Consider the following 12,876-nt stretch of genomic DNA (forward strand, 5'->3'; position numbering starts at 1 on the left):
TATGTAAAATATTCAAAAGGAAAAAATTCCTTCACTACTGTGAATACTAAATGTCTACGGTATTGATTTTTCGAGTTCATTTTTATCCTAAAATAGGATCTCAATGCTGAACATGATGCACCAGCACAGACGTCCCCAATGCTAAAAATGATCAGGGGTTCCTGAAACACGGGAAAGCTGAATGGGCATAATAGGAGTTTGCACCAATCTGATAGAGGAATAACCTAAATAACATTAAAAGCAATAAATATCTTTGTTGTTGAGCTCATTTGTCTATTTCTTCAATAATTTAGCAGCAAAATGGGTTTTTAAATTGAAATTGTTGCTCGTTCTGTCAAAAAATTAATTACAGACTCGGCAATTAACTCGATTTAGAATCTTAATGCCATCCCACCACTAATAATTATCACACCAAACGTATGCCCTACCATCATCTTGATAATGACACCCTTCAGTGCGGAAGTATGTAGTGCAGCAAGAAGACTCAAAAGAAGCAGATGTAAGAGTAAAACTCTAAAAGCTTCGACAGAACAGAATAAAGGAGAATCTGGTCCATGATGAGAACTCACTATGGTGAATTTATGAATAAATGGTTGAAAATCAACTGAGAGAAAATGGGGTACTGTCTCTCTGAACCTTCTGGTTTTTGTATATAAGCCATTCATGGAATAAACTTTCTGAATGTTTTGCTAATTTAAATTTAGACAAAAAAGTAAACCTGACTGCTTTCACTCAGAGTCTTGTAGATCTGATGGATCTTTACACCTTCTGTTTGGATTTTTTTTTTTTTTTTTGACTGATTTCTAAAGTCAGGAACGTCCAAAGATATATTTTTTAAAAATCACAAAATATTGCTAAACTGAGAGCAATAAACCAGAATCTTATCTGAAATCCTGTGAGGACTCAACAGGTTCCAACGCGTCAGAACCTGCAGCCACACCCGCTGACGCCTACCTACACCCAACTGATTCTCCTCCATCACTTCTTCTATCCACCAATCATCTCCACCCAAAACCCCACCTCTCCTTCCTCCCTCCTCCTCCTCTTCCTCACCGTGCACTCCATCTCCTCTGGCTCTGGTTTGATCTGTACTGAGGGCATGTCTCTCCGGCCTTGGGCCTCCTTCTCCTCTTCCGTTTCCTCCTGCTTCACCCTGACGGTGAGCGTCCCCACCTCCTTCAGCTTCTCCTCTTCCTCGTGCGGCGGCCGAGGCCCAGTCGCCAGCTCCTCCTCCTCCTCCTGCTCTCGTCGGGCGGCGGGGGGCGGAGGTGAGGACGGCAGCTGCCGGGTCACGGCGCTCTGCTTGGCCGGGCTCCTCTGCTTCTTTCGGGCACCAGCGGCACTCTTCTTCTGCTTTGGAGTCGACTGGCACTGAGGAAGAGGAGGAGAGGCAGACAATTAGTTAGGAAGATACAAATCATGCAGAAGATGCAGAGGACAGGAAGGTGGAGAGAGGGGAGGAGAGGGGAGGAGGTGATAAGGAGGAGAGGAAGGGGGGAGGGGTCGGAAGAAGGTAAAGAAAAAAGTTTGAAGCCAGAGAAAGGGGGTGAAAAATGGGAGAAAACCAAGAAAAAAGGAAAAGGTAGAAAGGAATCTGTAAGCTGGAGTTTAAAGGCAATAGAGCTGATAACAAGCTTTACCTCCTCTCTAAAAATCAGCCAGAAGAGGGCTCACACACACACACAGTTTAAAAAGAGAGGGGAAATTTAAAGCTAGAGTAAGAGAAGAGAGCAGAGAAGAAGAGGCAGAGAAACAAAGGCCTAAATCCTGAGGCTGACACTGAGGGAATGAGAACGAAAGAGAAATAACAGACAGAGCAGGGAGGAGTAGCCGTGAACTGACCCCTCCCTCCCTTTCAGTGGCAGGCAGGCGGACACACCCTTTTCTGGAAGCCGAGCTGCAACACACACACACACACACACCCCCACACACACACACACCCCTTCAGAGAGCGACTGGGGAGTGCCAAGGCAAAGGGACGCAAGCACACACACACACATTCAGGAGGAGAAGCAACACACCCCAGCTCCTCTAGCTTACTCTGCTGTCCATTTGCTCTTCCTTTATAAGTTAAACTATCAGACAATCATCAGCTCTCCCACAAATTATCAGGGAACAGAAACTTTTGACGAGCCCTAAAAGATCAACTTCAAGGGTTTTGAGATGAATATGTCTACAGGTTTAGGAAATAGTTGGAGTTTAAACAGTTTGCTTTTACTTCTACTTCAACAAAGCAAGGTTTCCGCTTTTATTCTGTATTTCTCAACTATATCACATGAATACAGGAAGAGATACAGATAGTTAAAGTTTCTCCTGAACAGGCTGGGAAAAACGCAGCACAGAAAGGGGAAAAGGAAAGAACAAAAAAACATGAACAACCTTTTAACGTCAGAAGAAGACAACTTATGCCAAAAAAAACTGTGTCCTGAAAGAGTATTCATACCCTTTAAACTTTCTATAATACATCTAAAATCTTGTTGAAAGAAAGTCATAGGAAGTCCTGTTTGCCACAAGCTACAAAGGAGGAACAGCAAAATTGTTAAAGGAGGACTTTTGATCAGATAAGAACAGAATGAAGCTTTTTGGGGGTCTACAAAATGCTGGCAAACTAACATTTCATCTGCTTTAATCTAACTCCAGTTCATTTGTCTAGAAAGTCTGATTCGTTTGGGGAGGTGCGAATTCGTAATTGAACTCTGATGAGGACCAAAAAAGAGAAAGCAAGTCTTGATTCAGTTAAAGTGAACTCTGGTGCGGTTTGAATCAAAATGTGAACTCCAAGTGGACTGGAGAGCGCTCCAAAAGCAGGAAAAGGACTAAAGCACAGGGCATTCTGGGTAAATAAAACCACAACAAACACACAAATTTGGCACTAACAGAAGAAATGGCTCATGGTGTTATAATAGAAACAATTTATTATAACCAATAAATTCTGACGCTACTCCACTTTTCTTTACATTTCGTGAAGGAGGAAGTTTTTATGTCGTCTCCTTGAGTGATTCTTGGTACAGCGCTTGGTACAGGGCGGAACAGGTTTCTCAAAGGGTTTGGTTCGTTTGACACAGTGTAGTGTGAAAGCGAACAGCAGCAGCCGAAAATATAACAAATGTTGAAATTTTGGTCCCCAGTTGAACACTGGACATCATCACAGAAAAACACAAGGCAGGCAGCATCATGCTGTGGGGCTGCTTTAGAGGGGCTGCAAAAGACTTGAAACCCTAAACATACAGCTGGAGATCCAAAGTGATGTCTCTACAGCAAAAGGCGATTCTATAAATTATTGACTCAGGTGAGCGAAATACAAAAGCACACCACACTTTTCAGAATTGTAATCATTTAACAAATATAAACCAAATCAATCTTTTCCTTCCATTTCACAGATACTTTGTGCTGATTAATCAAATAAAAAGTCCAAGCAGTGTGAATACTAAACATACTGTAACAACATCCCTTAGAATTGCTCACAGATTTAATCAGTATAGTAAAAACATTGCGCCATTTTAGTTGGTGCTGCAGGTCACGACCCCTGCTTGGACTTTTAAAACATGCTGACTTGCCTACTATCTGTTTCCCTTCCCTATAATTTCAGCTGATGCTGGTGTGAATACAGGCCTGGTTTCTGAGCATTAAATGAATAATATAATATTGTAAGGTCAGCACGTTCACACACATACGCTTTATACAAAAAACATTGCGTTGGTGCAATCAGACCATCCGTACTATAAAGCATCTTATGTTTAAGCACAAGCAAGGCGAAGCTGGTTGCATCTAAAGCAAAAGTGTTCAATCTGAGTGATTTGTAAAAGCCTCCTTAGTGTATATATAGATGCTTATTTGTCAACTAATTTTTCTGGTTGACCAGTTTGCTGTGTTTTGTCTTGTTCCTATGAGCCTGAACCATGGTGCTGAGTTTTATGCTGGTATGCTACCCAGCCCCAGCAGATTCCACAGTGGGGTGGGGCCTTAAGTTAATCAGGTCGGGTGTGGCTGTAAGCACCGCCCCCCTCACTCATGCAGAGGACACACACACACACACACACACACAAGTACCCCTCCCCAGGTCCATTGTGGCCAGACAGAGCCCCCTCTGTGTCTCTAAACAAAGGTAAATGCAGCTTGATGCATTTACCTTCCCCCCAAACCAACAACACAACCCACAAACGGACTATGTCTGATATTTCACTGGACTCCCATAGATGAAAGCATATTTTTGGTGTGAAAAACAAATGACTTCTGGGGCAAAATGTGTTGGCATTTTGTCCTACAATTAAACGTGACACAGAAAAAGTTATTTCTAAGGTAGTAAAGCATGCTTCTACAGTAACACAGCCATGATGTACATGTCACTGCACCACAATGACATGACTTCATCTATACTGGTATGTGTTTCAGTTCTGCTTCCAGGAAGTTTGAACATGAAGGCAAAAAAGGCTTCGACTATTTGTGATCACATTTTTTTTTACCCTTTGCAATTTGTTTGGAGCGTTTGAACCAATATTTTCTCAAAAATGACAAGATTTCCATTGTAATTGTTTAGTGACTCATGACATCTCATCTACCACTCATCGTGCCCCAGTATGTCCAGTCCTACCAATGGCAGATGACAAGATAAAGCTCTAGCTAGATAATCAAACTAGGCTCTATGAGAGAAGATCATTTGCAGGTTGAAAAGTAAACCGTCTACTGCATTAAAACTACAGTAGACACTACAGTAAAAAAAACTAAAACTACAGTATGTGAACTCTTTCCAGGCTAAACTGGATTTTTTTTAAGCAAAAAATGCATTTTAAAAAACTCTTCAATGTACTTTTAGTAAAGCAGCACCAATTACCTGTAAAGGCTCAGTATTTAGGTAAATATGACTTTTGTTTTAAGAGAGGATAAAACTTGTATCAGCAATTTTATGCTATCTACTTTTAATGTTAAAATCTCATTATATTACCCTCATTTCATCCCGGTGAACTTATGGACTGTAGAATCCAGCAGGATTGTTTCTTCAGATGTACAGTAACTCCATAAACTAAAAGTATTTATCTCATGCTAATGCCTCCTGTCTAACTAATGTTAAACTGCTAATGCTATATGTCTAATATAGCATTAGCTAATATAGCTAATTCTAATTAGCTATATTAGCTAGCTAGCTATATTAGCACTAACTATATTAGACATTAAAGTAGAAGACATTAAAGCTAATGTCTTCTACTGACTACTGCCAATTACTGTTAGACAAATGCTAATATGATCTGCTATTGTTCCAACTCTAGCTAAATTGTCTATCCAGTAAAAGCTAATACTATCTGTGGAACTAAAACTAATATCTAACTAAAGGTAATGCTAATCCTATATGTTTACCTAATCTAATGGTATCCAACTTGCTAAAGCTAATGCTATTTTTTTCAACTAATGCTAATGCTAACTGAATCTTATGTGATCTTGCTAACTACAAATAATGCTGTCTTAAGATATCTATACTGCTAAAAACAATACTATTTTTCTAATTTTTGCTAATGCTATATGTCTAACTTACATTCATTCTATTCATAAAATTGAAGCTCATAACAGTCTTGCTAAACGTAGAATACAGCTATCTGTGTAGCTAAAGCTTAAACTATCTGTGAAACTAGAGCCATTATCTTTCAAACTAATGCTAAGGGTATGTGTTTAATGCTACCCCTTAAAATGATGCAAAAATGATCTGCCTGACATCAAAAATTGAAGAAAATATTGTAACTTGTCGAGTTTATTTTTGGATTTAAAAGGTTAGATTAGACATATTGAAGTCATTACTGGTTATATCGCTTGCTGTGAAAGCTGTGTTGGTGAATATTAATCTACAAGAGGCCATTGCTATATTTGGTGCTGTTTTGTTACATTTAATTTCAATATGATTAAAAACATACTCTAAATAAATTAAATAATGAAGTAGTTAATTTTACAAAATATAAAAAAAGCATACAAAGTAATGGAAGAGTAGAATGTGTGTATTTTGATTTTCATCACACTGTCAGTTTGCTTTGTTAACAAGCAAATCTTTTTATTTTTTTGTTCCCCCTCCTCTCCATCCACCCTCACACACACACACACACACCTGCACACAACTGAGCCTGCTTTGGCAAATAAAATTTAAAGACAGTCTGGAGACTTGGATTGAGGTTTATCTGCAGTCATTTACAAGACACTGAGGGCGACATACAAGTGTCACTACTCATGTGTAATGAAAACAGTTTAGAGCTGATCAGGGCAACCCATACACAATAAAAAGGAACAATTGAAAAGAAGCAAGAGCACCTCTGAATATTAGTCCCTTCACAAATGTTTTGGATTTAAAATCTGCATAGTGTAAACATAACACTAATTTGCTAATAATAGCAAATAATTCTCGAGTGTTTAACTTAAGTCTGTCTGGCTTTCTAGATGGATGGGGTTAAGTGTTTAATTTGAACATTAAAAGAAGAGATTTCAAGTCAGCTGGATGGCGTTTCAGCTTGCAGATCACACGCATGTTCTCACTGCAAACAGATCGAAGCAAACACTGGGAATCTTCAGCAAATCCAACTTGATCCACATCTGCCCTCCGACAAGGCAGTAGAGGGGAAGGAGCACACCGAGGGGGGCCAAGAGCTAGATGGGTGTGTGTGTGTGTGTGTGTGTGCATGAGTGTGAAGAGCAGCACTAACGAGTAGCGATAGTGAGAGTCTGTAGTAAGCCTATGCGCATGTTGTGTGCATAAATGAGAACTGACAAGATGCTTGTGTGTGAAACCCCCACCCAGGAGAAGGGGGTCCCACTGTGGAGTTCCAGGAATAAAAAAAGGGTGGGGTGGGTGTGACCCTGTCAGCCTCTGATCCCACCACAGGAAGTTGGGGTGGGGGTAGCTGGGATGAGGAGGATTGCAAGAGAAAAATAGAGAAGGCTGCAGAGTTTCTTCACTTCTTTATCGGCCACTTCTTGGGTAAAAAGGTTTTTTTTGCCCGCTTACAACTATCTTCTCACTGCATGAAAAGAGGGATTTTCGACAGCTATTGACACCTAGAGCTGCCATGCGCTTAGAGATTGAGGGCTATCGGCAAGAGTTTTTTTTTTTTTTTGTCAGAATGGGAAATTGTAGGGAACTGCAAAGAATTGTCAAAAACTGTGTGCGCCTGTGTTGCCCTATCACCCCCCTCCCCTTGGGTCTAGGTGAGGCTTTCATATTCAAAAGAAGTTGCTGGGACCAATGCAAATGCCAATCAACTTTTGAGCACCTGCCTTTCTGACTGCAGTTTCTGTTGTAGTTCACCCATTTTACCTTCTGTGCACCACCCAGGTGTGTTTATCAGTATCAGTTCCAGGACCCGGCCGAAACCTGTCAGTGTTATTGCCTTGAGAAATAATGAGATTTATTTAAATATAAAACAGGCATTAATGCCGAAAATGTTCTAATGTTACAAGTCATATAAATGAAACAAATACAGAGTGACATTCACCAGCTCTTGGCCACACGTAGCTCACTTTAGGGATGTAACCAAGTGTGCATCGCTAAGTACAATTTTCAGGGTAAATCTGATTATGCATTGTCAACATTGCATGTCTGCCAAGCTCATCCAAGATTGTGTGGTGGAATGCAGACAGAGCCACCAGTGTACACATTTCCAAGAGAAGTGTTTCTGCCGACGTGACAAGATTTCGGCCTTGTTTTGAATAAAAGAATGCTTTTAATCGCAAAGTAGCGACTCTCCTCCACATGAACACAAGCGTCTTATTTGTTTCTTACAGAAAGCGGTCTGCCTTCTCCATAATGCCAAAACATGTGTAGGATGAGATTTCTTATTATATTTTTATTACATCTGATGTTATAAACTATTAAAAATACTCGCATCTTCTTTTATTTTTTCAGACGTGAAAAATGGCCCAGCCTCAACAGCCAGGCCTCAGACCTCACTGCCGAGGCGCTCTTCCGGAGTCCACCAGGACAAAGTGAAATCCTGTGAGTTATGATTTCACGTTTAGTGGTGAGCACTCAGACATTTGTAAGTCAAACTGATCTCCCGGTTATTATCTTGTGTCTTCTGCTATAACCCAGTACAGCAAGCCAGAGTGTGGTAAACACAAGAAATCGACAACATGGGGGACGTGATCTTCAATATGAGGACGGAGGGACGGGATGAAGCCGGTATGCATTATGTTCATTCACTGCGTTTATTCCCGATTGCTCAATGGCTGGTTATCTTATGCACTGAGTGAAAGAGAATAACTTGAATGTATTTATTTGTATATATTTTTTATTTTTTATTAATTTATTTATCTCCACAGACACTTCACAGTATGGGGGTCACATGGATGTTGATCAGAACTCTTCAGGCACGTTCTGATGTCCGTGATGAGGACAGAGATGCAACTGTGTGTGAGTATCTAATATTTTCAAATGTTTGTGATATTTATTGCTTCAATATTGTTTATGTAAATATTTTGATTTTGCTATTTATTTATAATGCACAAAAATGTTTTCCAGCTGCGTCCAGGACCTGCTGCCCGTCACCCAGATGTTGGTCAAGAAAGAAGCAGGTAAAATTTATTACTAATCTAGAGATGTCACAATTCCCTGAATGATTCAAGTACCGTAAATTCAAGTAAAATTTTATTGAGGCAAATTATCTGCCTCAAAGCTTCATTGAATTATGTTTTACTATTTATAGCACTATGTTTCAGATGGGTGATTATTTATTTTGCATAATGTTCTCAGTTCCATATATGAGTTGATGACAAATGCTAAGATTAGCAGCATAACCTCCAATTTTCAAGTTCGGTCCGGGGCGTCCGGGTAGATTTCATTGCTTGATGTCTGGGTTTTTATTGTTTTTCAGGTTGTTATATGTCTGGTGCGATGCCTGGAATACAACAGCTCTTCTCCTGCTGGAGCTGCTGCCTTGTGGCTGGATCAGACAGAACACAGTGGGCTGCGAGTTAGCGTAGCTAGACAAACTGGAAATAAATTTCCTATCATTTTTGTCACAACAAACAGGTGGTGTTGCGCATCATGGCAGTACATATGTGTTTCTGTCTGTGACGAAGGAGCCACATCCTGTCACTAACTTGGGACACAAAAGTTAAAAATAGCCGGACAAAGTGAGAGTTCATCTATTAGAGTGACTGAAGATGAATACATAAACTAAAACAGGAGTATAGACATTCTTTTTATAAGCGTCTTTGTAGACCCACTGCTTTATTATTAAATTGAATATAATTTCAGATTTTTGTATTTTTTTTTCCAGGTTGATGTAAAAAGTGAGCTATTATTGTTACTGGTTAGTCACAAGTACAGAAAAGAAAATGTTAGGGAAGCACAAATTTGAAAATTTGGGCCGATATTGATTTAAAGTATTAATACTTCTGTATTAACCAATATTTTGTCAATTTAATAAAGCAAGACACTTATAAAAAAAATTCCATAGTCCTGTTTTAAATTAATATTGTCTTATTCAGTCAACTTAACAGATCAACTCTCACTTTGCCCAGCCCTTCGTAACTTTTTTGTCCATGTGAGCGACGGGATTTGGCTCCTACTTCATACATAGAAACACATCTGCCAGCCATGTACATGCCGGTCTGTTGTGAGCAGAATGATAGTAAATTTATTTTCCAGATTATCCATAAAGCTACCTTTACGCACAGCAGTCCGCTGTGCTCTGTCTATCCGCTCCACCTGCGTAAGTACAGATGGAGTCACGCACTTTGCCGCTATTTGCTCAGTAGCTCAGGGAGGAAAAAGTTGTCGTACTCTTTGCATCGCACATTTTTTAATCATTCATTTTAATAATGCCTATTGGTCCCCTTGGAAATAATAAAAACTTGGACATCAATCAATAAAATCACCCCGGATATTTTTCTTCTGAGGATTTTTTAAAATACCAAGTAATTTTAATTAATTTTTTTTTCTGTTTCTCAGTGTTTTCTATTTTTTTCCATTACAGTTGTTTTATGTTCTGTAAGAATGCATTAATAGGATGTTTTTTTGGAGCTTTCAATGTTTTGTGTGTGCAGTCTAAGCTGGAAGTTGCCACAAATGTTTTTTGTGGCAGTGTTTTTTTTAATTTGTCATTAAAATTTTTTATTTTTTAATGACAACAAAGATGCCTGCAGCTCATAATGATTGTCTGTTCTGTGTTCACAGGTGATGGAGGAAGGCAGAGAGTACTGGCAGCAGAGGAGGTGGCATTCTGGGATGATGGCACCTATGAGGGGGAGTCAGGATGGACTGTGGTGAGGTGGAGACCCCAAGATCCCCCAGCCAGGAGCTCAGTTGCCTCAGGTCTACACTACAGGAGAGACGTCAGGCCTTTCCTGAACGCAGCACAATGTTGGACATGTTTGGACAAAAAAAAACACCACCAGATGGTCCAGAAGTGGACAAGCATTTATGTCTTATTTTGTGTGGAAACAGTGAAAAAAGAAAATGAAATAAAAATGTGTCTCATTTATGTTCCTCATATATGAACACATTGCATATAATATATCATTTCGAATGTATTAAGATATTTGCACGAGAAACTAGACCAAACCTTTGGTAAAATTGTGCATTTTTGCAAGGAAGAGATTAATTAAAGAGCAAGTAAAGATTTAAATGAATTAATAATTTAGTTCACAACATTCTCACTAAACAAATATATGGTATTATACCCACAAGTGTGTGGGTATAGGTTTTTATGCCACCTATTGTGACATAAAAACAATCCAGGTGCATTTTGCTCGTAGTAAAACTGTTTCTAATGGGTTAAATTGTTGAATATGGCCACAGAGTTTAGATTACAGTATCTCAAAAGCAAGTCAAAGACAGTTAATAACAAAAACATGTTCATTTAGTATTAAACATTTGCAGATGTCAACCAGATCCTGCATCTTGGATATGTCAACAGACAAGCCTAATCCAGAGAGGCTCCTCAACGCGGACTTAAAGAGTCCTGACAACGTCCTGGTGCCAGACACCACAGGACTTCCCCCGAGGTCCCAACTCCATGCCCCAATGCATCAGGGCTGATTTGGCAGCACAACGGGGGCACATATGTTAAAGACAATGCATGTTGACTCTGATCTTTGCAGGCTCAAGCAAATGCTGCTTTCTCATTCAGTTTTATGAATGGAGACTGATGCAAGAAAGGCAAAAGCCAAAAACAAAATAACCACTCAAAACTTTGGGGATTGAATTTTGTCCATGAAGTGGGGAATATAAACGGTTTAAAACCCTCCTGGTTTGATAATATAACACTACAACTCACACAGACAGGTTGTTATTAACCAGTACCAGTCCAGGGAGCTTTATTTCCCTTTAAGGAAAGTAAATGCTCTGTCAGAGCTGTGGTCTGTGGCTCAGTGACTACTTGCTCAACGGTAACATTAAATACGAACAGATAAAACCAACAGCCGGCCACTTTTTTTCATTTGCTATCGAGAAACATTAGAGAATCCACATGTAATGAGACTCGAGTCTCAGACCTCAAGTACAAATTAAGTCTGGAGTCTTTAGAGTGTAAGGCAACTACAAGGTCTTTGTGACTTAAGTGTGTCTCAAGTTTACAACTAACGGTAGATTGGCAAAGCAGATTGCCTGTATGAGTAACATACAGGCATTTTTGCCTGTATGTGATAAATTTTTCACATCAGTCTGAACGGCCAACTTCTAAACTTTTCACTCACCCATAATTCTGATTTCCCATATGTGGTGCTAAACCAAATACATATCCAATAGTTTGTAAAGGTCATGTCACATCCAACGTTTTTGTTATTGACATGAGACATGTTTCGTAATTCTGCTCCGCAAGAACCCAGACGCAGTAAACTGGGAAGTAAACAATGGCTGAACATTATAATTAGGAAAATTATGAAAGAAGCCTGTGTCAATGAAGCGAATCACATCACAAACCCACCACTCTTGGTTCCGACTACGCATCCAAACAGACTTCTCTACAGAACTTACATTATTAGCTTCGTTTGTCTTGTCATCATCTTGTGACAATAATGTTGACTCCTTTCCTGAATAGCTTTAAAAATCAATCCACAGTCGGCGGCATCCATTGTTACTTCTGAAAGCAATGCACTGCTGTGTGGCGTCTACGGAATTAAACATTAAGACTTGTTGTGTGAACCTTAGACTGAGTCCCAAACTCTGGTCTTAAATACATTTTATCGGATAAATAACTTCCTCTCATGGACAGTGTAAATATCACATATTGTATGGGGGATGAGTGTCTTAGTGCTTTCAGGTTGACATTAAACCTTTAAGTCCTAAAAGGTGTGCTGGCAATCCAGCCAAATTAGCAGCACCGTAATTCCGCTATCTGAAAATTTCATAGTTTTTGAAAAGGGAGACGTTGCGCTTTCCAGTCAATATCGGGTTATCACGGTAATTTCACCCCTGGCGAAAGGCGTAGCAGGGAGTGAAATTAATCTGAGGGGCATTCTTTTAATAGATGGTAAATTGCGAAAATAATTTGCTAGATATTGAAAGTTCCAGTTGTTACGGATAAATGGGCAAATATATTTACTCACAGGACAATTAAAGAACGGCATACAATTAAAACAAGCAAAAATATAAAATTTACGACATAAATGGTTAAATTAGCATGTTTAATATGAATGAAAACTGCAGAAAACATTTTTTTTCTAGAAATAGCTCCTCCTGGTGGAAACCAAAATCACTACAACTTTTACATTTTAAGTCAACTCATATTTATTTAAAGGTATTCATCTGTTTTTCTTTTTTTTCTGTAGTAACAAAATCAAACTTAATAGGGATGAAGTTACACTGACCCAGCAACTGCAATAGCACAACCAAAATGGGCAAAACTAGCAGTTGTAAAATAAACTACATGCAATAATCATAGCAAATAATGAAGTGATTAT

General features: G+C 39.3%; 1 protein-coding gene and 1 long non-coding RNA gene across 2 annotated transcripts in view; one reads left to right on the top strand and one right to left on the bottom strand.

The window, feature by feature from the left end:
- klf8 (Kruppel like factor 8) overlaps positions 1–12,876 on the bottom strand; it is a 72,569-nt gene that overhangs the window by 32,030 nt on the left and 27,663 nt on the right. Inside the window, exon 2 of the mRNA XM_032575849.1 lies at positions 1,054–1,371. Coding sequence (XP_032431740.1) covers positions 1,054–1,371 — 318 coding nt within the window. The remainder of the gene's footprint in view (positions 1–1,053; positions 1,372–12,876) is intronic.
- Positions 7,876–10,466, top strand: LOC116728080 (uncharacterized). Its single transcript, XR_004340938.1, has 4 exons — positions 7,876–7,966; positions 8,063–8,383; positions 8,492–8,544; positions 10,151–10,466. It is a non-coding gene; the product is annotated as an uncharacterized LOC116728080 (long non-coding RNA).

This window comes from Xiphophorus hellerii, chromosome 11 (assembly GCF_003331165.1).
Source record: "Xiphophorus hellerii strain 12219 chromosome 11, Xiphophorus_hellerii-4.1, whole genome shotgun sequence".
NCBI lineage: Eukaryota > Metazoa > Chordata > Actinopteri > Cyprinodontiformes > Poeciliidae > Xiphophorus > Xiphophorus hellerii.